The 27,415-nt window shown below is 64.1% G+C and overlaps 1 protein-coding gene across 1 annotated transcript in view; it reads right to left on the reverse strand.

Moving 5' to 3' along the window:
- Nucleotides 1-661: 661 nt before the first annotated feature.
- The window catches only part of CRHR1 (corticotropin releasing hormone receptor 1), a 34,274-nt gene continuing 7,520 nt past the window's right edge, over nucleotides 662-27,415 (reverse strand). Inside the window, 12 exon segments of the mRNA NM_001163115.2 lie at nucleotides 662-802; nucleotides 1,171-1,212; nucleotides 1,299-1,434; nucleotides 1,517-1,602; nucleotides 1,800-1,872; nucleotides 3,968-4,028; nucleotides 4,100-4,253; nucleotides 4,393-4,513; nucleotides 5,155-5,261; nucleotides 9,829-9,914; nucleotides 12,836-12,955; nucleotides 19,791-19,878. Coding sequence (NP_001156587.1) covers nucleotides 662-802; nucleotides 1,171-1,212; nucleotides 1,299-1,434; nucleotides 1,517-1,602; nucleotides 1,800-1,872; nucleotides 3,968-4,028; nucleotides 4,100-4,253; nucleotides 4,393-4,513; nucleotides 5,155-5,261; nucleotides 9,829-9,914; nucleotides 12,836-12,955; nucleotides 19,791-19,878 — 1,215 coding nt within the window.

A 27,415-nucleotide genomic window follows, 5' to 3' on the forward strand; every position in this document is an offset into this window, starting at 1 on the left:
AGGAGAGCCACCAGGGCCGGGAGGTGACAGGAGCTGGGGGTGCCATGGCCTGCAGGCAGCAAACGCCCTAGAGCAGCAGGGCAGGGCATTTCTGGAGAAAGTGCCACAGCATCAGTGACCATCGGGTGGCCTGGGAGGGACTTCTGGCAATGCGGCCCGACCACATCACCCAGCTCCTAATGATGTCTCCAGGGCTCCTGACCTCATGGTCTTGGTTCCCTGTCCAGAGGCATCACCGGGACCTGGAGCTAGCATCATGGTCATTGGAGCTGTCCTGAGAGTTTCCCATGATGCCCTGGGACAACAAAGACCCCCTCCCCCCACAAACTTGGCTGCTGAGGGTGCTGGGTCTCCAGTGGGTGGGGGTCAGTCTGTGCTCTGGGAGAAGGCGGCTCCCACTGTGGGGTCTCCAGCCTCCATTCCTGTTCCCATCCCACAGGGAGGATCGGGGCCCAGCCCAGTCCTACGGGTCAATTTGCCATCGTGCGCCTAGAGCTGTTAGCCAGGGCAGGGTGGTCCTGGCCCTCCCAGGCTGTCCTGGCCGCTGCTCCTGGGGCAGGGCCGTGGGGACGTGCTGGTGGCTCCACAGACGGGGGTCGGCAGGCCTGGCCATCACACTCCCAGCCGTAGATGTCCGGGGGCCGTTCGGTGGCCCTGCAGCTCAGAGCGCTGTGGACTGCTTGACGCTGTGGAAGCTGACGCGGGTGGGGGAGGTGGGGATGGACATGGCGCGGGCCACACGGGCACGGATCGAGTGCTTGTCCTGCCACCGGTGCCACCTCTTCCGGATGGCAGAGCGGACCTGTGGGCGGGGGCAGTGTATGACGCCGAGCCCGGAGCTCAGGACCCCTCCCCGCCCCTGGGCTGCCACGAGGAGCTGTCCAGGTGTGCAGGACACAGGGGCCACTGCCGATTTCCATATTTGTTGGGACAGTTTCCCAGGGGTCCCAAGGAAGGGGCACCTCTAATTCATACAAAGGCGCCCTCTGGCCTTTGCCACACAGATTGCCCACCTTCAACCCACACGTGGCCCCTGGCCCAGGGCTTGTGGGCGAGGCTGAAACCCCAGCTTCCGGCCCCTGTGCCCACTGCCCCTGACAGCAAGAGTAGGGGTAGAGCGGGCAGTATTAGGGACCCTCAGCCATCCGGAGCCAGGGCGCTGGTCCTCACCTCACTGTTGAGGAAACAGTAGAACACGGACACGAAGAAGCCCTGGGGGGGAGAGAGAAGACCGGTCAAAGGCCCGGGGGCGCCCCCTTCCCATCCCCAGCTTCCTGAGGGCGGGCTCGAGGCTGTACCTGGAAGGATTCCAGGAAGGAGTTGAAATAGATGAAGACGACGCGGGAGACCTCGTCCTCGCCGGGGTGCACGAAGAACAGCATGTAGGTGATGCCCAGCAGCGGCAGCAGCACCAGCGTGGCCTTCACAGCCTTCCTGGGGTCGGGCGAGGGCGGCCGAGTCAGGCCCCGCCCAGGAGCATGGCCGGCGCGGGGGCGGGGAGGCGGGGACCACCTACCTGTACTGGATGGTCTCAGATGTGGTGGACGCCCGGAGTTTGGTCATGAGGATGCGGACGATGTTGAAGAGGAAGATGAAATTGATCTGCAGTGGGAGTGCGGGGGGCTGGGCGGTGGGGGCTGGCCGGGCCCCTCTGGCCTTGGCCCCTCCCCGCCGTTCTCTTTCCAGCTCATTCATGCTGGCACCTCCCCTCCTGGGGTGGCCCCTCTCCTGTCCGCAGGGAGGAGGGGGGTCACCCCTCCCTGCTGTGCCCTGGCCCCTGCCCTCGTCCCGGCTCTTACCAGCAGGACCAAGATCATGGGCCCTTGGTAGATGTAGTCGGTGTACACCCCCGGCCTTTTGCCAAACCAGCACCTAGAGGGCCAGAGAGGGCGGGGCCACCTGAGTCCACTCCAGTAGCACAGGGAGGGGCGGTGCTTGGCCGGGGCAGGGATGGGGCTGAAAGCCAGGAGCGGGGTGCCCCCATTTCAACCCTGGTGGCAGGTCAAGCCACCTTATCCCACTGCAGGGCCTCAGTGATCCTGTCTGTAGAATGGACAGCACCCTCCATGGACAGCAGTCAAATGGGAGACAAGCAGTACAGCAGGGAGACCCAACCACCCCGGCTTCCTCAGCTCTGCCCGTGGCCCCTGCTGTAGCTGAGCACTCCCGCTGGGGGCTGCTGGGGAGGGAGGGAGGGCGCCCCCCCCCCACAGCAATCTCTGACTCCAAGGGGCTGCGGCCTGAACCACCGAGAGGGGACACTCCACAGGCACCACCTGTGCAAGAGGCACAGCTGCTCAGCATTTCCCTAAATCTCCCTCCAACAGCTCCGCGGCCTTGTGCGCGTGCAGATCCACAATGGGCATCTCACGATGCTTCCAAAAACCGGAAATGGGCTTTTTTTTTTTCGTGAAAGCGCCTGGTTTTTTAAAAGTTGGCTACAAAACTCAAGTTCTCAAAAAGCCCCAGGTAGGCCAAATGGTCTGGCCTTTCTTTGAGCCCGCACGCTCCAGATCCCTTCTGCTGCAGTGTCTGCATCCCACCACCAGGTGGGGCCACTCAGACGCTCTTCCTCTGCTCGTGCAGACCGCACACGCCCTGCTCACCTGCAGGCACTGGCACCACCTCCTGGGCTGTTTACTCCCCCTGCTCCTGCCCTGGGCGCAGGCCCCTGACCGTATCTCCCACAGCTGGCTCCCGGCTGAGACCCCCAACTCCCACCAGCTGCGCAGACACAGTGGGTACTGAGCCTGTGTTGGGAGGCGTCATCCTCACAAACCCAACAGGTAACTTTCCAGGCCCCTTGTCGAGCCCAGTGGGGCTGAGCTGCCTTCTCCCCACCCCTGTGGGGAAGCAGAGGGGCCGTGGATGGAGGCCACCTGGACGCAGGTGGGACAGCGGGGGCTGGAATGCTCCTGTGGCAGAGATCTGCCCCCACCACCACCACCATGGCCGCCTCTCGCTGTGGTTCTCCAACCTCGGCTGTGCACTGGCATCAGTTTTCTAAAAATCCCAGCGCCCAGCCTCCCGCAACTCCCGACCTGTCACGTTGAACTCTCCGGGGCGGAGCCCAGGCAGGCACAGAGACGGCGATCTCCCATCTGCTGGTTCACTCCCTGAACACCCACAACCGCTGGGGCGGGGCCAGGCAGAAGCCAGGAGCCTGGAACTCCATCCTGGTCTCCCATGTGGGTGGCAGGAGCTCTAACCACTGAGCCATCACCTGCTGCCTCTCAGGGCGCACAGTAACAGGAAGCTGGATTTGAGCTGGGACTCAACTCCGGGCTCTCTGACATGGGCGTGGGTATCCCGAGTGGTGCCTTAACCACTGCACCCAACGCCCACTCCGTGGGTGCTCTTCATAGCTTGCTAGGTGCGTCGAGCCCACCGTCGGGGGTGGGGACACCGGAGCCTACTTTATGAGGATCCGTGGGGCTGCTGCACTGGAACGAGTCCCAAGGCCTTCTGGGTTACCTTCCATGGAATCCATGGACTCCTGTTAAGACTGGTCTAATACTAACAGAAACATGTCCCCCGGCACTGTTCTAAATGCTCTGTTTATGTTCATTAATGTCACCCCCACAACCACCCTTGTAGGCAGGCACGACGAGTAGATGCCCCTTTTACAGATGTGCAAACTGAGGCAGGTGGCAGTCATTAGCCCAATGTTCTGCTGCTATTCGGTGACGCAGCCGCCATCCTGGGCAGGCTGGCTCCAGCGACTGCTCTTGGTAAAGCTCCGGACGGATACAGGGGCCTGGACCCTGCCCGCCCCGCCCTGCCTCAGGCCATGTCCTGGGAGAGAGCCTGAGAGCGAGTCCAGCTGCCCACTCTGCCTCCATCGCTGCAGAAGCCGAGGTCCCGGCCAGGGAGCCTGCAAAGCTCCCCCCACCCCCGGCCCTGGGGCGATGGGCGGAGCTGGGTGAGCAGCCTGAATGGGGGTCAGCAAGGGGAGGTGGCGACTTACTTCTCATTGTCGTAGTACAGCTTGCCGATGGCCCAGGCCACAATGATGGGGAAAGGCACACCTGGGGGAGAGACAGGTCAGGGAGCCCCTCGGCTGGGGCTGCGGGGATGGGCGGGCGGGGGCGGGGCTCACCCCAGCCGATGCAGACGAACATCCACTTGCGCAGGCGGTCGGTGGAGTAGGTGAGCACAATGGCCGTGTGCAGGTAGCAGCCCTCGCCGAACATCCAGAAGAAGTTGGTCACGTGGAAGTAGTTGTAGGCGGCTGTCACCAACCTGCACCAGCCCTGCCCACCCCCCACCAAGACGGTGATGAGCTGGGGGCAGCCTGGGCCCGGGCCTCGTCCCACCCCGGGCAGCACTGCTCTGCAGGGCAGCCCCGCCCACGGCCCTTCCTCTGACCCGGGCTCGGCCCCCGGCACGCACCACGTTGCTCTGGTGGACCTCGGGGCTCATGGTGAGCTGGACCACGAACCACGTGGCGTTGCGCAGGATGAAGGCCGAGATGAGGTTCCAGTGGATGATGTTCCTCAGGCACCGGATGCTCCTGTGGCGCCGGCACCGGCACCGGCAGCAGGAGGACGGGCCAGCGGGAGAGACAGCTTGAGGGCTGGGCTCCGGCATCGCTCCGCCCAGAGGTGCGGTCGGGGAGACTGAGGCTCGGAGCAGGGCCGGGTCACACAGGGAGGGAGGTGGCCGCAAGACTACCTCCGGCCACCCAGATGGAAGCTCCTGGGGGCGGAGCCCGACATTTCCTGGGGAGCCCCACCCCCAGCAGCGGTCCTGCAGCTCCACGCCATTCCAGGAGTCAGCCGACTCCGGCAGGAAGTCCCTCCCCAGCCCTGCCGCTCAGCTCCAGCACCCATCTGTCCCCATCCCTGGCTGGCCCCGCCACCTGCACCCTTGGCAGTAGGGCCGGGACCCAGGCACATTCAACCTGGAGGGGGCCGCCACCTGCCTGGCCCCCGACAATGGGAGCAGCCCAGCCTGGGTGTGGGTGACGGAGGTGAGCCTGGGCCTTGTCCCTCCCCAAGCTCCACCCCAGTGGCCATCACCGAGGGGACAGAAGCGGTCCTGCCAGGGGCTCTGGGAGACCCGAGGCATCTGTGACGCTGCCACCCCGCCTCTTACTTCCTCACTCTGCTCAAGGCCCCCAGGGAGCAGGAGGGCGTGCCCGGGCCTCCTCACCTGAGCCGCAGAAAGAGGACAAAGGCCACCAGGAGGGCCACCAGGGAGACGCAGTGGCCCAGGTAGTTGATGATGACGGCCACATGGTAGTGCACCTTGCTCTTCTTCTAAGGCGGAGAGAGGGGCAGAGGTGAGGCCTGGCACTGGTGGGCGGGAGCAGCTCCCCCAGGACAGCGCGAGCAGGGGGGAGAGGTGGCACACAATGGTCACCGCCCCTTCCTGAGCCCCTGCTGCGTCACTCACGGCCGGGGGGCACCATGCCTCCGTGGTTGCTCCGGGCTTTCAGCCGCATCTCCTTGCTGCCCCCGTGCCTGCTTCGCATGCACACAGCAACTGCCTTGCCTCTGTGTCCTTGCAGCCCAAACACCAGGTGGCACCGCAAGGGGCAGAGGCACCCGCCTGTGGACTTCCGCCCTCCACACACTCTGAGCCGAGTCACCCCCACATCCCGGCCACCTCCAGCGCCAGGAAGGACGCCGTGGCCCTCGTGCACAGGTTTGCTCTCTGTTGCTGTCGCAGCGCGAGCCGGGGCAGGAGCCTGAAGGTGATGGTGACTCACTGGGCAGGAAGAGTGATCCCAAGCGTGGTGACCACTTGATGGCACCCGATTCCAAAACCGCCTCTTCCTCCCGTCCATGGCCCAGGACTCCAAGGCTGACAAAAGGTCCCTGTCTCCCAGTGGGAGACAGACTGGTCCCCAGCTCTCTGCAGACGCCCGCCTCCCTAAACAGTCGCCACCCCCTTTCTGGATGCCCAGATTGGGGCAGGCAGGCAGCCGCGGTCAGGAGGGGCCCCTGGCGGCACCTCCCTCCCTTGTGCTTCGCAGGCTCAGGATGGGGGTGGGGACAGGGACGATGAGGCAGAGGTTCGGGTCCCTGCAGGGCCCTGTGCAGGCCTGCAGAGCCGCCACAGAGCTCCTGCCCCCACAGACCTTCCGCGCACTGACAGACCCTGCAACCGTCGCGGCTGGCCATAGAGGTCGGGCCCAGCCCTCCCCGATCCCCCCCCGGGAATGGAGGCCCACGCTCACCGGGGAACAAGGCCAGCATCCCTCGTCTGCGCTCCCCGCCCTGATGTACCCCTTCCCCTGGGGAGCTCCGGTCCAGCCCCTGGGTTTGGGGATGGAGGCTTCCAGGCCCCAGGAGGTGTAAACCGAGGCAGGTGTGAGACGCGGCGGGCGGCGGCAGACGCCACAGGCTGGAGCCTGGGAAGACCGCACACATCGCAGCCTGTCTGCGGCTGGGGCTTCACTTCCTTTTATTAAATTTCCCACAAAGCCGTGCTGAGAAGCCCTTGGGTGATCGCAGCTGTGGAGCTGAGAACAGCGCGGCGCCCCAGTTGCACATCAGGCTCTTCGGTTTGCATGTGTGTGTGTGTGTGTGTATTTATTAGGCACCTACTGAATGCTGAGCACTGCACCAGGTGCTGTAGTGACATGGGAGACTTGGCCCTCACCCCTGGACCTCCCGTGAAGAGGCTGGGACGCCCATGGGTGATGAGCAGGGAATGAAAACCAAGGCTCCCTCTGGGCAGCTCTGGTTCCACACGGAGCCCAGGATCCCTGGGGAGCTCAGGGTGGGGGAGGAGGAGCAGGGGGTCTCATGGGCCTGTTTCCACGCAGGCCGAAGGGGAGGCTCAAAGTTGCCGGGCCTGGGCTGGGGTCCAGCTGTCTCTCGCCTGCCCACATCAGCCCGAGGTGAGCTGAGAGGCAGAGACCCCGTGGAGATTGCCGGGGAGTATCACCCTGAGAGGTGGCCACCACCAGGGGCTCAGTGCGTGCACTGGAAACCCGACCCCAGCGGGGAGGCGTGGACAGCTGGGGCCGCTCAGAGATGCTGAGGCGGTGAGGGCTCCCGGATGGACCGGTGCAGTTACTGGGGGCCTGGGTGCCCGGGGGAAAGTGTGCTCAGTGGCTCCTGGGCACACTCTCGCTCACCCCTGGCCCCTTGACCTGGCACTTTCCAGCCTCCAGAGCTGGGAGCCAGTGCGCTTCTGTTTGTCGTACGTCACCCGGTGCCTGGTGCTCTGTTACAGCTGCACCAACACTCAGACAGCCCGAGGGACAGACGCGTCCAGCAACACTGAGAAATTCCCAGTGACAACTCGAGACCTGGCCCATTATTGGAGAGACAGCAGCACCCCGAGAGGCGGTCGTGACCGCCAAGAGGAAGCTGGCGCGCCCTGGCAGGTGGCCAGTGCCAAGGACTGGGCAGAGCTGAAGCCAGGAGCTGCAGACTCAACCCAGGGCACCCACGTGGGTGGCAGGAACTCGGTTCCTGGAGCCGTCAGGAGCCGGAGCCAGGTGTCAAGCCTGGGTGCTCCAACGTGGATGTGGGCATCTCCACTGCTACGAGAAATGGCAGATTCTGTAGGCCGGAGCCTCGTCCCGAGTGCGCCCTGCTCACCCGGCGCCCCACAGCCAACACCGCAGCCCCTCGCTCCTCCAGGAGTCGTGACCCAGTGACCCCCACGCTGAGGAGCCTGGGAGTCCTGAGAAAAACAGGCTGTTGGGCTGGCGTTGTGGTGCAGCTGGCAAAGCCGCCGGCTGCTCCACTTCTGATCCAGCTCCCTGCTAATGCGCCTGGGAAAGCAGCAAAGGACGGCCCAAGTGCTTGGACCCTGCACCCACGTGGGAGACCTGGAAGATGCTCTGGGCTTCTGGCTGCGGCCTGGGCCAGTACCAGCCATTGTGGCCATTTGGGGCGTGAACCAGCAGATGGAAGATCAATCTCTCTCTCTGCCCGCCACCACCCCCTGTACTCTGCCTTTCAAATAAATAAATAAATCTTAAAAACCAAAACAGAGCCAGCTCTTGGGCAGGTGCTGTAGGTCAGCAAGCAGCCCGGGTGCCTGCTGGGCACCTTCCTGCTCCACGGGCCCTGGTCCAACCTCCCCGCCCCCACCCCAGCCTTGAACCCCGGCCACAAGCCTGGACACCCAGAGTCCCTTATACGGGCCAGCAGCATGTGTCCTCCCAGGACGTGCCAGCAGAGAGGGGAGGAGAGCAGGGTGTGTGTAAGTATTGAGGAGGGAGCGGGGGACAGTGTGGCAGGTTGCTGCAGTGACAAGAGACAGTGTGTGAGGGCTGGTGCAGCGCGGCGCCAGGGGCTGCGTGCCATCCCCAAGGAGGGCCACATGGTGGTGCCTGCTGCACGCAGGTCTCCGTGGGCACCTGGCCTCTGGGTGCCCTCACAAGTCCCATTTCACGGGTAGATGTCTGTGACTCCTCCATCTGTCACAGCCCAGGGCACTGCTGCTTAATTAGGACTCAGCGCAGGCATGGGTACTTTCCTCTTTACAGCTCTGGAAGGGCCAGGGAGCCCGCAGGGGCCTGGCCTGTAGGGTAACCCCTCAGCCGTAGGCAGCCAGGCCAGCACGGGGCAGCCTCGTGGGCAGAGGTGGGCCGATGGGGCGGAGTCACAGATGCGCACCTGCCCTCCCAGGTGAGATGTACACCAGCGCCGCCCTCCGGCCTGCCAGGACGCAGAGACCTGAGTCACTGTCAGCTCCCGAGGGGGCCCGGGCCGCAGTTACCTACTCAAGGTCGCACGGCACGGAAGCACCGGCTCAGACTCCAACCCCAGACTGTCTGTCCCCAAAGTCCCCACCATTCCCACTGCACTGCCGAAGATGGGGCGGTGAGTGACGCCCCCAACCCCGGCCCGCCCCAGCCCTGCTGGTGGCCAGAGGCAGAGACCCCCGCCCCAGGCAGGGCAAGGGGAAGGGAGGGCTGAGGGCAGCTGACCTCCTGTCCCTGGGTCCCTGAAGGATGCTGGGGGAAACGGGGACTGTGAGTGTCCCCCATCAGCCCTCGGTGGGGAGGGGGCTTAGGTGGGAGCAGAGATGAGGACGCACGAGGCCCTGGGCTCTGACAATCAGGAGACTCCGCTCAGTGCAGCGGGGAGGCTGGGAGCAGCTGTGGCATCTCTGGCTTTGCTGATGTCCCAGGAAGGGGTAGACTCTTGCCCTCCAGGATGGGGCAGAGGTCGGGGGCCTGGACTTCAGCTGGAGGCCACCGAGTCTGCCTCTGGCTCCAGGGACCCAGCACCGGGCAGATACAGTGGAGACTGAACACTTCCCACCTTAGCCGGGCCCACCCTTGGCCAGGAGCCCCCTGCCTCTCCGAGCGGGCCCCACTCCCCATTCCTTTCCTCCTGCCACCTTTGCTCTGTGCCAGGGAAGGAGCCCCAGCCCCCACCCAAGCCCAACTCCCCCAGCCCAGGACGGCCCAGGCTGGCTCAGTGTGTGGGTGCTCAGGAGCCCAGGGCTGCCCCTGCTTAGGTCAGAGCCTGGAGCTGCAGGTGGACCACACGTCTGCTCTCTGGGGTCGGGGATGCCGGGAAGCCCCTGGCCATGCATGCAGGGGACCTTCCCATCCAGGAAGAGGTTCAGCACTGAGCCAGTGGCCGGAGGTCGGGCAGCCTGCGGAGGGTGATCCAGGGCCCGCCCAGAGCCCACCCAGCGCCTGGCTGCCTCAGCCTTTGCTGGGTGCCCCCGAAGCGCAGCCCTCACTCCACAGTGCCAGGCCCAGCCAACAGCTCCGGCTCCCACTCAGCTCTCTGACAGGGTCTCCGTCCCAGCCTGGGGCTCCCTGCCCCAAACGGCCCCACCGCAGGCAAACGGCTCTGACCCACCCACCCATCAGCAGGGCAGCCCCTCTGGGCTCAGCCTCACCTCCTCGTTGAGAATCTCCTGGCAGGCCGAGTAATTCACGCGGGCGGCCCAGCTGCCATTGGCCAGGCACTCCCGGTAGCCGTTGTCTGGAAAGAGAGGGCGGTCAGTGATGGAAGAACGGCCGGGCATCTGCGTGTCCGCCCCTCCCCTGGGGACGCAGGGCCGCCTGGCTGGGTGTCCGCAGTGAAGCTGTGGAAGAGAGCATCCCCTATCCCAGGGCCACTTCGGGCCCAGCTTCCTGCAGCACGCGGTCCCTGCCGTCTGGGGAGTGAACCAGGCCCTGGGTCCCACAGGGAGGAGACAGAGGGATGACACGCTCCGTGAGTCCACTCCGGCTCCAGCGCCAGGGGAGAAGTGGAGCCCAGAGCCAGCCCCACGGGGCCTCCCTCCCTGCAGACCCAAGCCCCAAGTCCCTGGGCCTGCAGCCCTGCCAGAGGCCAGCCGTGCTGTGTGAGTGGCCCCTGCCACGTGCCTCTCCTGTCCTCCCCTTCCCTGGGACTGTGTCAGCCTGGGGGCTGCCTCTGCTGGCAGAAACAGGACCAGAGGGAGGTGCTGGGGTGAGGGTGGGAGGCCTGTTCCCCACCCCCAAGAGGTCCCGCAGCCAGTGGGGACACGGGGCCAAGCTCCCCTGCCCTCTGCCTGCGGATCTGTGTCTCTGTGCAGCTGGCAAAGAGGCTGCTGGGTCTCTGAGCTGCAGGTCAGGGATCCGGTCCCCCAGGGGAGGGGGCCGCTGAGGGGCCCGGGAGCCTGGGGTCTCTGCCATGGACAGGAAGCCTGGGTTCAAATCCTGGCACCAGCCCGCGCCATCGAGCGACTCAGGGAGGTCACTTAACGTGCAGCTTCGTTCTCTGTAAGCCGCAGTGTCTCACGCACGGCTCCCCTTCTGCGCTCAGGTATTTTTAGTTAATGTGCAGGGCGCTTGGGACGGCACCTGGCGTGTGCCGTGAGCTGGTATTTTTATGATGGTCGTCTGCAAGCTGCGCTGACACAGCCTTACGTAAGAATCGGGACAGTCCCTCGGCCCCTCCCCGCAGGGCTGCTGGGGGATGAGGGGAGCAGCCCTGCCCTGGCACGGCCCAGCCTTCTCACGTGCGTGGGGGAGGCCGAGGCGCTCCCGCAGGACACAGGCCCGGCCCGTGGGAGCGGCTGCGGGGAGGAAGCGACCTCCTTGCCTTCAGCTGCTGAGCCAGCAGTCCTCTGGAGGCTCACGGGAAAACGGGTATTTTTGGAACCTTGTCCTCCGCCTTTGAAGCCCGGGCGGCAGAAGGAGAAGTCGGGAGTCCCACGGCAGTGAGTGAATTGGTGATGGCCCCGCCCCAGGAGGCGGGCCCCACGCCGAGGGGCCCCACACACCCCTCCCAGCGCCTTTCCTGGGCCTGCAGAGGGAGCACCTGGCCCAACACCCCACCCACCCTGCAGCTAGAAAAACCGAGGCCCCGAGGCGACCAGTGCCAAGCGATGCAGCCGGAGGCGGGACTGGAACCCAGATCCAGCAGCTCACGCCCTGGCACCAAAGCCTGCAAATGCTGGGGCTGGGACTGGCCGAGTAGCCGAAGGGGTCCAGAGTGGAGTGCGCTCACCAGGGCTGGCCAGGCTGGGCCCACAGGAGCCTGGCAGGCCCAGCTTGGGGCACAGACTTGTCCCCAAGGAGCCACCGGAGGGTGGGCTCCGAGAGAGGATGGGACAGGGTCAGGGAGGAGGGTGCCTCGGGCTGGGGCAGGGGTACCGAGGGAGGAGACAGGCGGGCTCTGACACGGTAGCCCCTCTGAGGGCAGTGGCTGCCGTGAAGGAGAGCCGCCTCCTCCTGGAAGCACTCCCTGATGCACCTACCCTGGTGCTGCCTGCACCCTAGGAGAGTGGGGGTTCAGGCTCCCGGTTCTGACCCCGCCCCAGGCTCGGAGGTGAGCGGCCTTCTCGCTGTAAAACAGCCCCACTAACTCGGAGGCTGCGCTGTACACCCCCACCCTCCCCTGGAGCTGCTCTTGTAGGCCCCTTTCCCTGCCCGGGATGTCCCCCTTTAGTGCCCCTCCCCTCCTGGCTTCCCTCTCCTCCTGGCCCCTCCCATGGCCGGGACTCCTGCGGGACACGCAAAGCTGGCAGACATGGCTGCCCCCAGCCTCCTGTCCTGCCCTCCTGCCTCCCCAGGAGGGCCACAGCCTGTCTCCCGGTGGACCCCCCACCTCTCCTTGGCTCCAGCCCCCAACCTTAACCCCCTTAATCCATGTGGTAAGGACGGGCAGAAGGAGTTCCACCAATCCGAGCTGGAAGAAGTCGGAAAGGCTGTCCACATGGCCCTCTCTGTTCCTAGAGGGGGGCCCAGAGCGCCTGGGAGGGGACACTGGGCTCTGCGGCCACCCTTGGGTGCTGTGAACTCAGGGCTCCCAGGGCTGTGGGCCTCCTCCCTCGCTGGCCTGCACTGTCGCCATCCTGATAAGCCAGGGCCTGAGTCACTAACAGGGGAGAGCGAATGAGTTCCGGGGGTGGCAGGTGGCATAGCAGGGAGCTGCAAAGCCCAGCATGGGGCTTCGGGGCCTCAGGAGCCAGAGAGGCTCATGTGGCAATCAAACACTGGGACAGACCCCGGCTCCCACCCGACGCATGGGCCTGGGATGCTAGTCAGGGCCCTGGATCTAAAACCCTGGTCCCCTCGCCCGCTGGCTGGAGGGCCCTGGGCAGGCCCTGGACCTCTCCGAGCTCGGGGTTCTCAGCCACAGTGCAGGGGCCGCTCCGACAGGTCCTTTCTTGCCTCGTGGGTGTGCGCAGGCGCAGATGGGCTAACCCAGCCCGCCGCTGCTGCAGTGCCCGCCAGACCCAAGTGCGAATTCTCGCGACCTCCGGCCAGTTGCCTGAGCTCTCTGAGTGATGTAACAGTTGAGGGTCTTCTGGGGGCGTGGGGAGAATCATCAGGGATGAGCTCAGCAGAGCACAGAGCTGGCCTTGGGCAGACAGGGGCTGTCACTATCGCTCTTATTATCACTTCCCCCGCCTCCAGCCGCTCCCCCCTTACTTGTGGTGTTGTAGCGGACGCCGTAGAAAAAGGCAGGGCAGGGCCGAACCACGAGCTGTCCCGCGGGGCTCCGGGGCCAGCAGGTGCCAATGAGGTCCACAGATGCATTGCACTGCAGTCCTGGGGTCAGAGACAACAGGTGAGGCAGAGCACGATCCCCACCCAAGGCTGTAGGCAGGCACAGACACCCTCCCCCCACGCGCAGGGTCCTGCCCACCGCCCCGGTGGCCCACACTTACACACCAGCTCGGGGCAGGTCGAGAGCAACGACCCCAGCGCAGAGTGTGAACCTGATGCTATGGCACTAGGGAGCCAGTGTGAGCTCCAGAGCGGAGGAGGAACACAGACGGCTGCAGGTGGGGCTGAAGGCTGAGGTCCTGGCTGGCACGTGGAGGACTGGGCGTGCACCGGGTTCCCCGCTCTGTAGCCTGAGGACACTTCCCTGGGCCCCTCACTTGGGACAGACTGGAGCTCCCCAGGAACGCTCCGGAACAGGCCCTGCTGATCCCTGGCCCAGTCCCCAGGCCCCCTCTGGAACCAAACCATAGAAGCGAGCCCTGGTCCCGCAGGGGAGACCCAGCCAATGCTGCAGGCGGGCTTCCAGCCAGTCCTGCATCTACTGTCACTGAGCAAACCTCGTGTGTACCGTGCTCTACGCTGGGCCTTAGGGGAGGACTGACTGAGGAGGGGGTCTCAGGCGCAGGGCAGGGAGACCTCACCCAGGGAGTGGAAAAGCCTTCAGCATGGGCTCTGTTACACATTTGCTGTGGGGCCCTAGATAAATCATTTGCCCTCTCTGGGCCTTAGTGCTTCATTTGTAGTAAAATGAAATGGGACTAGATCAGACATCCTTAATCTCAGCCCATTAAAAGCTTCATGGCGGGGGGGGGGGGCTGGCGCTGTGGGGCAGTAGGTTAATCCCCCACCTGCAGCACCAGCATCCTGTATGGGTGCCAGTTCAAGTCCTGGCTGCTCTTCTTCCAATCGAGCTCCCTGCTGTGGCTGGGAAAGCAGTGGAGGATGGCCCAAGTGCTTGGGCCCTGCACCCACGGAGAGACCAGGAAGAAGCTCCTGGCTCCTGGATTGGTGCAGCTCCGGCTGTTGTGGCCATCTGGGAAGTGAACCAGCAGATAGAAGACCTCTCTGTCTCTCCCACTCATTGTCTGTAACTCTACCTCTCAAATAAATAATAAATAAAATCTTAAAGTTTCATGGGTTCACAGAGACTCAGAATATAAGGAAAAACAGGGCGTGCACCTGCGTTTTAATGGGCAGAAGGGCCTACGGCTTTTGTGAGATTCCCAGAGTTCAGTGACACACGGGAGAGGTGAACAGCTGCACCAGGAAGACGGCGGCCAAGGCCCTCTCCACCGCTCACCCTTCATGGAGGCCACGTCTTGCAGAGGAGAAGTGGGGGGCACAGCTGAGCCTCTCAGGATGCACCAGTTGGGGGTTGGGGAATGGTGTCCCCCAGGCATGGGCTCTGCAGCCCAGCACCGTCCCGGGACCTCTCCCGATGCTGCCCCTTCCTTCTCTGCCTTCCTCTTGGCACGGGGCTGTTGAGACCCAGGGTCCCCGTCATGGTGGCAGGGGGTAATAACCTGGCACTGGGGGCTGGCGATGTGGCGTAGTGGGTTCAGCCGCCACCTACAGTGCCGGCATCCCATGTGGGCACTGGTTCTAGTCCCAGCTGCTCCACTTCTGATCCAGCTCCCTGTTGTGGCCTGGGAAAGCAGTGGAAGATGGCCCACGTCCTTGGGCCCCTGCACCCACGTGGGAGACCTGGAAGAAGCTCCTGGCTTCTGGCTTCAGCAGCCATTTGGGGAGTAAACCAGTGGATGGAAGACCTCTCTCTTTCTCTCCCTGCCTCTCTGTAGCTCTGCCTTTCAAATAAATAAATAATTAATTAAAAAAATAAACAAATAACCTGGCACTGGCACAGGAACGTGCACACCAGCTCAGGAGAGCCAGGAAGCAATGTGGGGAGGCAGCCTCTCCAGGGCCGGGCACCGGCAGCTGCCAAGCCCTTGCCTCCCCACATGAGCCTGGCCCCCATCGCTCAGAAAACAGTGCCGGGTTAACCTGGCTCCTCTCCCTTGCTGGATCGGCAGTGCTGAGCGGCACCGGCTTCTCCTCATCAAAGCTACTCAGAGGGAGCCGGTGCAAAGCAGGGCTCGGAGCAGTGGGCTTCAGAGAAAGAAATCGGGGTCTGGGCTCCAGGGCACGGAGGATGTGAGGCCACAGGTCAGTGCTGGGGGGGTCTGCTCCCTGGCCCCCCAACCCCTACCTCTAAGGTCCCTGTTCCCCTCTCACAGATGAGACAGTGGGGCCGGGGGAAGCTGACTGACCTGCCCACGGCCGCAGCCAAAGTGAGGAGCAACCGAGACAGGTGGCCAGGCGGATTTCACTCTCGAGTCAAGCGCCCTTTCTGGTGTCTAATACCCGTGTCTGCGAAGGTGACAGGAGATGGCGGCAGCATCCGCTGAGGGCTGACCGGGCGCCAAGTGCTTTACACAGAGGAAACGCAGACAACAAAGATGCCTCGGCCCGATGGAGCGGAGTAAGACCCTCACTGCTCAAGCACGTGGGCGCCTGCCACCCAGGAGGGAGACCAGGATGGAGTTCTCGCTCCCGGCCCTGGCCTGGTGAACCAGCAGGTGCGAGATCTGTCTCCCTGTTTCTCTTTGTGTCTTTCAAATAATAAACAAACACATTTTTTTTTGACAGGCAGAGTGGACAGTGAGAGAGAGAGACAGAGAGAAAGGTCTTCCTTTGCCGTTGGTTCACCCTCCAATGGCCGCTGCGGCCGGCGCGCTGCGCTGATCCGAAGGCAGGAGCCAGGTGCTTCTCCTGATCTTCCATGGGGTGCAGGGCCCAAGCACTTGAGCCATCCTCCACTGCCCTCCCGGGCCACAGCAGAGAGCTGGCCTGGAAGAGGAGCAACCGGGACAGAATCCGGCGCCCCGACCGGGACTAGAACCCGGTGTGCCGGCGCCGCAAGGCGGATGATTAACCTATTGAGCCGCGGCGCCGGCCAACATTTTTTTAAAAACACACCGAGGCTGAAACAGGGAGAGGCAGACGACAACGGGTGGAGAGAAACACCTGTCAGAGGCGCTGGGGTTGGGGAGGGTGAGGACAAGGCAGAAGTCCCCCTATCACTCAGGCTGCTGGGCAGATTCCTGGACCACAGCCCCCTGCAGGGCCCACCGCCACGAAGCCCCACCCCTTCTGCTGTCCTGGGGGTGCTTTCCCAACCTGGGGAGAGAGGAGCAGTTGGGACCAGAACAAGAGGGTCTTGCAGATAACCACTCCCACTGGACGACCCCGCATTGGAAGGCTGAGCGGTTAGGAGCCACTGCCTCCCCACAGCGCACCCTCCTGGTCACTTAAGGTACTGATGGGGAGGAATGATTTCTCTGAATTCAGAAGCACTGAGCGATGGGGATAGTCATGGATCAAATAAAAGCCCTGCCAACGGTGTTTGCATTTCCTGGGAAAGACAGCAAGCGAGCCATCAATCAGCCAGCGAGAAGGACAACGGAGTGAGACGACGCGTAGGGTGGTCAAGGAGGTGCTGGGGTAATTTGACGGCCTCTAAAATGCTACCATTTCAGCGGAGAACCAAAGGATGCGATGGAGGAGCCGCGTGCACACCTGCGGAAAAGTGTTCCAGGCAGAGGGAACAGCAAGTACGGAGGCCCTGAGGCAAGCATGCTCTTGGTGTGACCAAGGTGCTGACGCTGCTGCCACCCCACGGTGTGCCGGCTCGTTCACGGCCAGCTAGATCCTCTCAGAGATCGGCCCACTCAGCATGGTCAACAGCGGCCCTCGTGCGAGAACAGAGAGGGGCTAAGTCACACCTAGCAGGGGTCCTGCAGCTTCCTCCGAGCCCACACGTGCACAGAGCACAGCTCCTGGGCGCCCTGGGCTCAGAAGCGAAAGAAGGCGAGAGGGCAGCAGTGTGGAGGGCACCCGTCATCTCTGAGCCCCCTGCCCTTCTGTGCCAGGGGCCCGGGGGCTGCTTAACGGACAGTAGGAAGCCTCTGAGTGGTGCTTGCGCACACTGGGCTCTGGCTTCTTCCCCCACCACGCTTAGGGTCCCAGCATGCTCTGCAGGTGCTTCCAAGGGGGGAGACTCCAGCGGGGCCCTGGGCCCCGGACCCTGCCCCAGTGACATGGAGTCTCCTGGCAGGGGCTTCCGCACGAGCCACAGGGCAGGTGGGCGCTCGGCGGTACCCCGCAGCTGTGAAGCCCACCCCTCCCGCATTTGGTCTCAACCCAGGAGAGGGGCTCAGCCAAGGCTGCCCACGGGAAGCAGCCAGCAGCCCCGGGCAGCCGCTGTTGCCCGCTCGGAGGACTGTGCCGCTGGGCTGAGGGGCAGGCGCTGTGCCCGGCATGGAGTGGAGGCGAGGGGACGTGGGGAGCCTGCTCTTGGCCTGGCTGGCTGGGGGTGGGCAGAGGAGGGAGATGCCGGTGCAGGGTGTGTGGTGCGTTGGGACAGGCGGGTGGGAGTTCGGAGACTCTGCCAACACCTGGTACAGTGCCAGGCGTGCAGCAGGAGCTGAGGCAAAGCGGAGCCCGACTCGGCCGACCCCACGTGGTGACCCTGCACCCCCCAGCCGGCCGGCTGCACTGCCCTGGGCCCCGTGGCCCTCCGGGTGGCCGCATAACGTGGCGCTGGTGTAATGAGGCCCGTGTGGCTGGAATCCTGGGGCCAATGCTCAGCACCTGTGGGTGCCTGGGCGGCTTCACCTCTCCGAGCCGCAGGCTCCTCTGCTAAGCGGAAGTCGGGAGACTTGCTGACTGCGCTGTCAGGATGATGAAGACCAGAGCCTCACCATTCAGGGTGGGCGAGTGAGGACTATTACCATCCTCTACCGCCAGCCCGGGGCCGGGGCGGCCGACTGCGCCGTGGGGCGACACCCCGGAGCGTCTGGCTCGTCCTGCTTGCCCTCTGGGTTTATGAGCTCTGTAGCTGTGATCTGAGACGGGATGAGGCCTCCGGCGGGGGACCCACTCTCTCCCTGCACCTGGCACCAGTCCCTAAGGCCGTGGCTTGGTGCCAGCTGCCCTGGCCAGACGCCCGTCCATCTGTCCTGGCCCCTCTGCCCACCCCACCATCTGTCTCCACCAACGCCCATCGGGGTAGGTCTTGGTGTCAGAAGACAAATGGCAGCTACCAGAGGCCGAGGTGAGGGTGACGGCTCGCCTGCCGGGGGCCGGGCGGGCAGGGCCTGCGGCTCTGAGTACAATGCAGGAATGCATTTGTCCTGGCCGGTGGCCTCCAGCACGGGTGACACCCGTGTGGCTCAGGGATGTCACTCTTCTGGAGCCTGACCTGGCCTGGAGCAGCGGGGGGCGGGGCCCAGCCTCCCCTGCTCCCCGCCCCCTGCTAGAATGTCAGACCCTCCTTCAAGAACTTAACTTACCCATTTCCCATGGCCTGGCCTGACCAGCTCTGCAGCCAGATGCTCCAGGCTCCCAGCACCTCCTCCCCTCACCGGCCCCCCGCCAAACCCACCCCCTCGTCCTCAGTCAGCCCTGGCTTTGGCTCCTCTGCCAGTCACATAGAAGAGGCTCTCTCAACAACATGCACCTTGAAACCTCTTCCTTCAGGAAGCCTTCCCAGATTTGCACCACTCCTGTCCTCGCCTCCCTACCACCTGCACTGTGGTGAGCCCCTGGCCTTCATCCAGCCAGACAGGAAGCAGTGTGCAAAGCCTGCTGAAGTTACCAACAACGGTAACACCCATACCACAGCTGGTGGGACACTGCATAGAACTCGGTGCAATTGTTCCCCTAACAGACGCTTGAGACAGGTGTCACTGCCACCCCCAATTTACAGTGTGCGTGAGGCTCAAGGGACTCAGGGCTGCTCATTCCTGTGGCTACCGCGCCCCCGGCTCCAAGCCAGGGCCGCACCGAGCACCTGCTAGGAGCCGCACAGGGACCGGGCCTGTCTTCTCCAAGTCCAGCGCTCACCCCATCAGCCTGGGGCCGGGAGGCAGCAGCTCTGAGGTGGGGAGCTTCTTCTCCCCGCAGGCCCAGTTCCGAAACGCCCGCCTCCCGCCTCCCTGCTGACACCCTGTGTCTCTTCCCTAGCCGCTGCTCACAGGACTTGTGCTTGTGTACTTGACCCCTTTCTGCTCCCCCGTGACTTACGAGGCCAGGGCGGGGGGCGCTGCTGTGTAGCAGGTGCTCCGTGAACACACGGAGCAGAGACCGGAAGAGGAAATGAACCAGCAGAGACCCCTGGGTGCCAGCGGCAGCCATGGCCAGGGCCACACCCAAAGCTAGGATAGTCTTGGCCTCTGGAGTCCACGCGCCAGACGGCAGGGCCCCGGTGCTGGCTGTGCGGTGCTGGGCCGTGGGTAGAGCTCTCTGTGCCCCGGATTCCCCGTCTGTGGAGACGCTGGGTTTTGACTCTCATGGGAACGAATAAAGAGAGCCCTGGAAACAGTCGGGCTTCACGGGCAGGCGGGCGTCAGCAGTCCCGCAGTGGCGCAGCGCCCCCTGCCCAGGAGGCGTGGAGCAGGGCGCCACGGAGGCCCCAGCACCCGCGGTGCTCCTCTGTGCCTGGGTTGCGAGGGTAACAGCCTGGCTCAGCCTAGTCCAGCTCAGCTGCCTGCCCCGGTGCTGCACTTGGGGCCGTTCAGGCAGCAGGGAACAGCGGCCTTCCTGCCTCACCCGGCTGCACCTGCTGCACGCCCCTCCCGGGGCCGCGGCAGAGGCTGCTAACCCATCAGGGTGGGCTTGCCCCCCACCCTGGCGCCCAGGCAGCATCCACACAGCACTCCTTGGAGAACCCCCGGGCGCCCTGGAGAGGCGCGCTGCCTGCCTTGGGAGAGTGGGAGAGTGTGTGTGTGTGTGTGTGTGCGCGCGCGTGGGTCCTGCGAGACCAGAGCCACATTGCAGCCACGCGGGATCTCGCAGGGGCTGACGGGAAGCTCACCGGAGACGTTGCTGGCCGGGGACAGGCTCTCGCAGTGCTGGTCCTGGAGGGAGGCAGACACGGGGTTCAGCCCCAGGAGGAGGAGGGCCTGCGGGCACAGAGAGGCGGGGGACACAGTCAGGCTGGTGCCAGGGGGAGTCGGGCCTGCAGCTTCCTGCCCCCCCCCATGGCAGATTCTTCCCAGACACCCAGTCTTCGTGGCCTCGGCCTCTGTGGCCTCTGCCTGGAAGGTCTGGAGCTGCCCCAGTCGCGGGGAGGCCGGTAAAGGAAGGAGTTCCAACCTCCACTGGGAGAGAAGTGAGTTTTCTGCCTGCAGACTGGGGCCGCCACCAAGGCACGTGCGCATGCCCCCTCCCCCACGCTGTCTCCCACCCGCCCACCGAGCACCTGGGTGCCCAGACCCTCATCAGCCTCCTCCTCCCCGCCACCTGCAGGTGCTCTGGCCTCTTGCTTAATGAGCTGCTCCCGGGCCCTGGGCCCCACCCCGCTTATTCCCCATCACTACAGTTGTGCCTCCCTGGGGCCTGCGCGGCTGATTTGCAGGTGAGGGGATGAAAAGTGCCTACAAAAAAGGCCACCCTATTCCTCCAAGAGCTTTCGCTGTTGAACCGCCTCCCGGGCTCCGAGTCGCTCTCATTCTGGAATGCAGCCCCACTGGGACGGCAGCCGTACAGGCCCTGTGCCAGGAGGGGCCCCTCTTCAGGAGCACCCATATCCACACACCCCCCTCCAAAAAGATAAAAACCAGACTATTCAGTAAAGAGCTGGGCCACCTGAAACGTTGGGCAGAAGGAACAGTCAGGATACAGAAGTCGTGGGGCCGGCGCTGTGGGACGATGCCAGCATGCCATGTTGGTGCCTGTCTGAGTCCCGGCTGCTCCACTTCCGATCCAGCTCCCTGCTAATGCGCTTGGGAGAGCAGCTGAAGATGCCCCAAGTGCTTGGGCTCCTGCCCCCACGTGGGAGACCCGGATGGAGTTCTAGGCTCAAAGCTTTGGGCTGACCCAGCCCCAGCCATTGCAGCCATTTGGGGAGCGAACGAGAGGATGGAAGATTTCTCTCTAACTCTGCCTTTCAAATAAATCTTAAATTTTTTTAAATACTGAAGTCTCATTTCTGGTGAGTGCTGCCTCCCACACTGCACTGGAGGAGGAGGAGGAGGAGGCCTCGCTCTCCTCCCCCCTCTCAGGGGGGCTCCTCCACCCAGCCCCTCCCTGCACCAGGACCTCACCGCGGTCCTGAGAAGCACACTGCCCACCTCCCTTCTGGCGGGAGACCCCACCCACCCCACCCCATGACGCAGGCACGCTCTGCCCCTCGCCCTGCCCTGGGCCTGCCCGGGTGCCTCTCCTAGTCAGAGCCTGGTCCCCTCCACCTCCTGTACGAAGAAGCGCCTGGACCCTGATACCAGCTGTGCTGCCCCCCCCCCCCCCCCGAGCCTGCCTGAGCATTTCATGGCTTGCTTACTCCAGTCCTGTCCCGTTGTGGGGGTCTCTGCTCTCACGGCACCAAGCCCTGGTCTCCCAAGCACCCCCAGCCCTGCGTCTCCCCCTCCCCCGTGCTGAGCCCCGGGATCCCTCCCGGCGATGGCTCCGCGGGCTCCCCAGGGATTGTAACAAAGGCGTCCATCTCCCCAGCCCCAAGGAACGCCCACACTTTATTAATCAGTAATTAAACTTCAGAGTCTCCAGAGAGACGGGGAAATAGCTTTACTCCCGAATTCCACACGAAAGTGCGCACATGGAGACAGGAGGGAGCCCTGGATAGGACGCCTGGGTGGCTGGCAGAGTGCCCGGGGCCCACACCTGCTCCTGTTGCAGCGTCCTGCTGAGGCAGGCCCTGGGGCCTGCACTGTGGCCTCAGCTCACCCGCTGCGGGTGTTTCGGGGGTGAACCAGTGGTGGGAGCGTTCTCTCCCCCAAATAAAAACAAAAATTCATACAGAAGAATCACTCTGCAGACGCCCAGGCTCTGCTCAGTCCCCAGAGGCAGGCAGCCAGCTGCCATGGCCAGGGGTCCCTTCTAGAAGGACTCAGAAGCCCTGCCCACAGCGTCTCACCCGACCCCTGCCCACTACCCACCTCGTGCACCCAGAAGCAAAGGCGGCCCAGCCACAGGCGAGTTAGCAAAGGCACACAGGACCCTGCTGACCATGGTTCTACCCTGCGGCCTGCTCCACCTCACTCTATGCACACACAACCACCAGGTCACCTCCCCTGCACGCTGGCTCCTCCCGGGTCTCCACACCCCTGCCGCTGCCGTTCTCAGCCCCCTCCTCACCTCGTGAACTCTGCAGTCCCAGGGCGCACCCTCTCACCAAGCCCCCCAAAGCAAACGGCTCCCAGCCCCCGTCCCCAGTGCACAGGACATGCCCTGAGCCATGTGCCCTCGAGGCTCCCAGTGGAGGCCTTGGACTTGTCCTGAACGCGCACAAAAGCCACCTGACCACAGAGCCCTCATGTGTCCAGGCTGGACAGAGATGGCAGACACAGAAGTCCCCAGGGCATCTCAGCATCCCAGGGGTCACCGTGCGGCAGACAGAAAACCAACACGAAGCCGCAGAGATGGGGCTGAGGCGTCCTGGCAGCCGGGGTCCCTGACACTGCTCAGCGGGGCGGTTCCCAAGGCCACTGTCCCCCAGCGGAGGCCAAGCCCCCGGCTGCTGAAAGTCCCCACACCAGCCCTTCCCCCCAGAAAGGGCGGCCCCTCAGCAGAGGCTGGGCCACGCGCCTCTCATGCTGCCCGCGGACCACAAAGGTGTCCGGCTCATTCCTGAGTGGCTGTCCTTCCACAGGAAGTCCGGGCTGCTCCTGCGTGTCCCCGGGCGGCGGCCAGGGCACTGTGCTCTCTCCTGCTCCTGGGGCACTCACACACTACAGTCTTGCTGTGCCCCAGCTGGGCAGGCCCCAGTTAAAGCCTGTGCCTGGGGGTGGGTGCTGTGGCACACTGGGGTGAGCCACCACTTGGGGCACCTGCATCCTGCCTTTAGCAGAGTGCCTGGGATGGTGTCCTGCTTTTGCCTCCGCTTCCAGTTCAGCCCCTGCTAATGTGCTTGGGAGGCAGCAGATGATGGCCCAAATACCTGGGTTCCTGCCACCCACATGGGGGACCTGGATGGCGTTCCAGCTCCTGGCTTTGGCCTGGCCCGGTCACTGCTGTAGCAAGCATTTGGGGAATGAACCAGGAATGGAAGATTCTCTCTCTCTCTCTCTCTCTCTCTCTCTCTCTCTCTGTCACTTTGCCTTTCAAATAAATGCATCTTTTTTAAGGATTTATTTACTCAAGAGGCAGTTACAAGGAGAGAGAGGAAGAGAGAGAGGGGTCTTGCATCCACTGGTTCACTCCCCAAATGGCCACAATGGCTGGAGCTGCGCTGATCCGAAGCCAGGAGCCAGGAGCTTCTTCCGATCCCCCACGTGGGTGCAGGGGCCCAAGCACTCCAAGGCAGTGTCTTCCACTGCTTTCCCAGGCCATCAGCAGAGAGCTGGATGGGAAGCGGAGCAGGTGTCACAGGAGGGAGCTCCAACTGCTGTGCCACAGGGCCAACCCCAAATAAACACATCTCCAAAACCAATCCCGCGTCTCCTCCACAGCCCTGCAGAACCGCACCTTACAGGCAAGATCTGAGCAGGCCACAGGCGCGCGGCAGCTGGGCTCCAGCACCGCTGGCAGGATTGTCCCAGGAGGCAGGGCTCCTGGCACAGGAGGGCACTGCACCGCCGGAAGCAGACGGGGCAGGCTTCACTTTACAGCTGGGGTGACAGACACGGCCAAGGTCACAACCTGTTCCGAGCTAGGATCTGGTAAGCGGGGAGCCACGTCTGCCCTTAAAGCCGAGGAAGGACACGGGAAGTGGCCAGGCCCAGGCTCAGACACGAGGGACGGGCGAGCGGAACGGGGCGGCTGCGGGGCTGAGCCTGGCAGCCGCCTGCCCCTGCCCCCGCCCCCGCCCCCCCCAGGCCACCCAGGCTGCCATCCCAATTCCCAGTGTGACTCTGGCATAAAGGTTAATCACACCCGGAAAATGCTTATTAGCAACCATAAATAACTGCGTTGCTGGGGCTTGGGTTGGTCTTTAAGGCACAGGAGTGCCATTTCCTTTGATGGGAAGATTCGGTGACTAACCTTTCGGGAGGGTCCTGAAGGGCCCCTGGAAGAGGGGGAGCCCTGGAAGCAGCTGGGGCTGCCCCCCCAGAAGTTCCTGAGGACCAGGAGGGGGCCAGCCTCTCCCCTCCCCTCTCATAATAGCCCCCAGGGGTCAGGTGCGTGCTGACCTGACAGAGCCAGGCCACAGTCCGATTCCCCACCCAGTCATGCCCCTCCGGGACTCAACTTTCTTATCTGTGAAGTGGGGACGCTGGAGTCACAGGGATGGGGACCAGCTGGGGGGACGGAAGAAAGAGATTCCTCCAATAGTGACAGTCCCTGGCAGACAGGTGTCGGTGGGGCTCCCCGGGGCGGCAGCTGCTAGAGCGAGGCCAAGGCTGGAGGGGCCCCTCCCACAGTGCTCCCCCTCCCACAGCGCCCCCGCTCGGGCAGGCGGCAGCCCCACGCGTTCCTGTGGGGAGGGGGCTTTTCGGCTTGAAAGGAGAGCTGGGGATTTTTCGTTTGAGACCACCAGATTTCAGGGGCTCTGCAAGCCTCAGGCTGGGGTTCGTGATCTGGGGAAAAGAGACGGGAACCCAGAAGAGCCGAGGGTCAGACACACCCCACACAGGAAGGTGAGAACAGCGGGGCGGAGCCGGGCCCGGAGCACAGCACAGGCTTCCTGAGGGGCTGAGCCGAGTGGACGCGGCCGGGAGCAGGCGAGCGGGGACTTCCAGGCTGCTGGGTGGGCGGGGGGCCTGTGAAGGAGCCAGCAGGCCCGCACCTAGGTAGCCCCTCGCCCCTGGCTCCATGCCTCTCAGTGGCTGGGGCGGAAAGTGAGGCTTTCGAGGTATAGCAGAGTGGAGACACCTGCTCCCAGGAGGCCGCTTCAGGGCCAGGCTGCACCTTGCTGCCTTCCCTGGCCTGGGGTGGGGAGGGGGGCGGCTGTGGGGCCTGATTCCCTAGGGAGGCCCAAATGGCAGCCCTCGCTGCTGACCCCAGGCAAGGCCTCTGGCCCACACTGCCACCTGCTGGCCGCCCTCGCGGGCCCTCAGGTGCACAGTGCCCCAGCATCTGCCCGGCAGCGCAGGCTGCCCAGGTGCAGCCTGTTTTAAGCAAAGCCAAGAGCAGAGGAGCTAAATGTGGAGAATGGGAGGGGTCATGAATCCAGATTGTTCACGAAGCTGGCTCCCTGGTTGCATTTAGAAACTAGAATCTGCTTTGCAGAAATAAACACGCCTGTAACCAGCCTTTCAGAAGCCTGTCCAGGGCTCCAAGGGCTGCATCTGTGGCCGTGAACATGGGCTTGCTAGGGCCCGAGCCCAGAGACTGGCAGTGTGGGCTGACCAAGGGCGGAGCCGAGACCCCCGCCCCTGGGGCCAGAGGCCCTGACAGATTGGCCAGGAAAGGACCAGGCCAGGCCCTGCACCCAGTACAGCCTCTCCCCTCCTCCCTCCATGGTGGACCCTAGCCTGGTCCCTACCTCAAGGCAAAGAGCCTGTGCCCCCACCCCCCACAAAGTGGGTAAGCAGAGGAGAAATACTTTCTTGTTACATCTAATTAGCTTAACTTGCTGTTGTGCATTGCAAAACCTCCTGCCTACAGTTCAGGGAGGGGCCGCCTGGGTGTCTCTGCCTCCCAGGCCTTCTGCCAGGCCCCGCCCCCTACTGAGCCTAGCCCCTGCCCTCCCACGGTGCCTGCCCACTGAGCTCACAGCCAACACCCAGGGGCTTCCTGAAGGGGGAGGGGCTGGCACAGAGTAGACCCCAACCTGTTGAATGCGTAAATGAACATCAAAGAGAATGAATGGACAGGTCTCCACCTCCCACAGCTTCAGCTTTGCCGGTGGGGTGCAGGTGGGGTGCAGACGTGACTCCCATCCCCTCGCCCCTTCTCCCCATTTGCCTCTTGCCTGGGAGCAGCTGCCTCCCTCCGCTTGGTCCTTGATCCTCCCCGTGTCCAGTGTGCCCCTCCTTGGACACCACAAAGTCGCGCTGAAGAAAAAGCACTTGGGGCCGGGCCGTGCAGGGCTGGGCTCCCATTCTGACCCCGACACACCTGTGCCCTCCCTGCCTCAGTTTTCCCATCTGTGAACTGCGCAGGTCTGAACACGCTCTGGCCCCAGGGCTTACAGGAGAGCAGAGGGCCAGCTCTCACTGCGGGACCAGAGAGACCCACGGTGGAATCTTCCATCTGCCCCTTCCTCCCTGTGTGAGTCACTTAGTTTCTCTGTGCCTCAGCTTCCCCTCTGTCAATGGGCCTGAGAGCGGTGTGGCGCCCTGACGGCCCGGGCTGGAGGCCCTCGCTGTTGCTCCTCTCCGAGTCCACTGCTTCCTTCCCGGCTGGGCCCAGGAATGCACCTGTGGGTCCCCTGCCCAGCCAGGGCGCAGGCACCCACTTCCCAGGTGTTCTGCTCCTGGGAGCCGGCAGCCTCCTGCCCAAGTGGCCCCAGGGATGACACGATTTGCAGAGATGGGGGTGGGTGCGGAGCACCCCGGAACCCTGACACTACCTCATGCATTTCACTCGGCCCCCTCTTAGCAGGCTCACAGCTCCTGCCTGCTCAGCCTCCCTGCCCCGTCCTCCCTCCCTGGTCTAACCTGGCCCTTACAGAGAAGGTGACGCCCCAGGGTGTGGCCTGGAGGGGCTGGGGCTGGAGCCCCACACCCCACCCCAGGCAGGAAGGCCTGCTTCTCTGCTGTCCCGCCTGCTTGCCTCCTCGTCCCACGCCTGCATCCTCATGAACACTTGGGCACAGGTCTCCTCTGCCTCTGCCCCCCAGAGCTGGCGGCGGGAACAGGGCTGTGCACCTGTGCCCTGCGGGTGGGGCAGGGAAGGGGCTGAGAGGAGGGGAGCCGGGCTCGGGGCTGGGAGCCTGCACACAGCACTGAGCCATGAGTGGGGACTCCCAGGCCCTGGGACATGGTCCCTGTTGGGGAGGGAGCAGAAGGAGGTGTTAGGACAGCTGCGGAGACACCAGCCACGCAGGTGACATCTCGGCTGTGTTTTCCAGGAAGTGCAAAGCGGGGGGGGGGGGGGGGGGCTTGGGTGTCTGCAGAACAGGCGGCCCTGGAAGGAGCTGCATCGGAGACGTGAAGAGGGCTGGAGGGAGAGTGACCCGGCTGCCGGCTGGAAGTGGGCTCCTGTTTGATCGGCAAAGACTCAAGGGTGTGAGGCTGTTCGTGCTGGAGAAGGCCGATTCGGGGGCTGCTGGGCTGGGAGGGGGAGGGCGGAGATCAGGAACAGCCTGCACCACCCAGGAGGGGGCGCCGTCCCTGTCCGCGCTGCCTGAGACCACGGCGGCCACAACTGGAGGCTGCTGGCGTTCGTGGGGGAAGCCCGGGGATGTCGCTCAGCATCCTAACCCACCCAGGCCAGCCGCCTGTCAACCGTGCTGGGCTGGGAAGAGAGGCACCTGCCAGCTCAGGGGTGTGTGTGTGTGTGTGTGTGTGTGTGCGCGCGCATGCGCGTGATGGGTGCGGGTGCCGACCGGCAGCCCCGAGAGGCCGGGAAACGTCCACGAGGATGTGTCCTGGCTGG

Source organism: Oryctolagus cuniculus, chromosome 17, assembly GCF_051225735.1.
Source record: "Oryctolagus cuniculus isolate XC-2025 breed Fujian yellow rabbit chromosome 17, ASM5122573v1, whole genome shotgun sequence".
Classification (NCBI taxonomy): Eukaryota; Metazoa; Chordata; class Mammalia; order Lagomorpha; family Leporidae; genus Oryctolagus; species Oryctolagus cuniculus.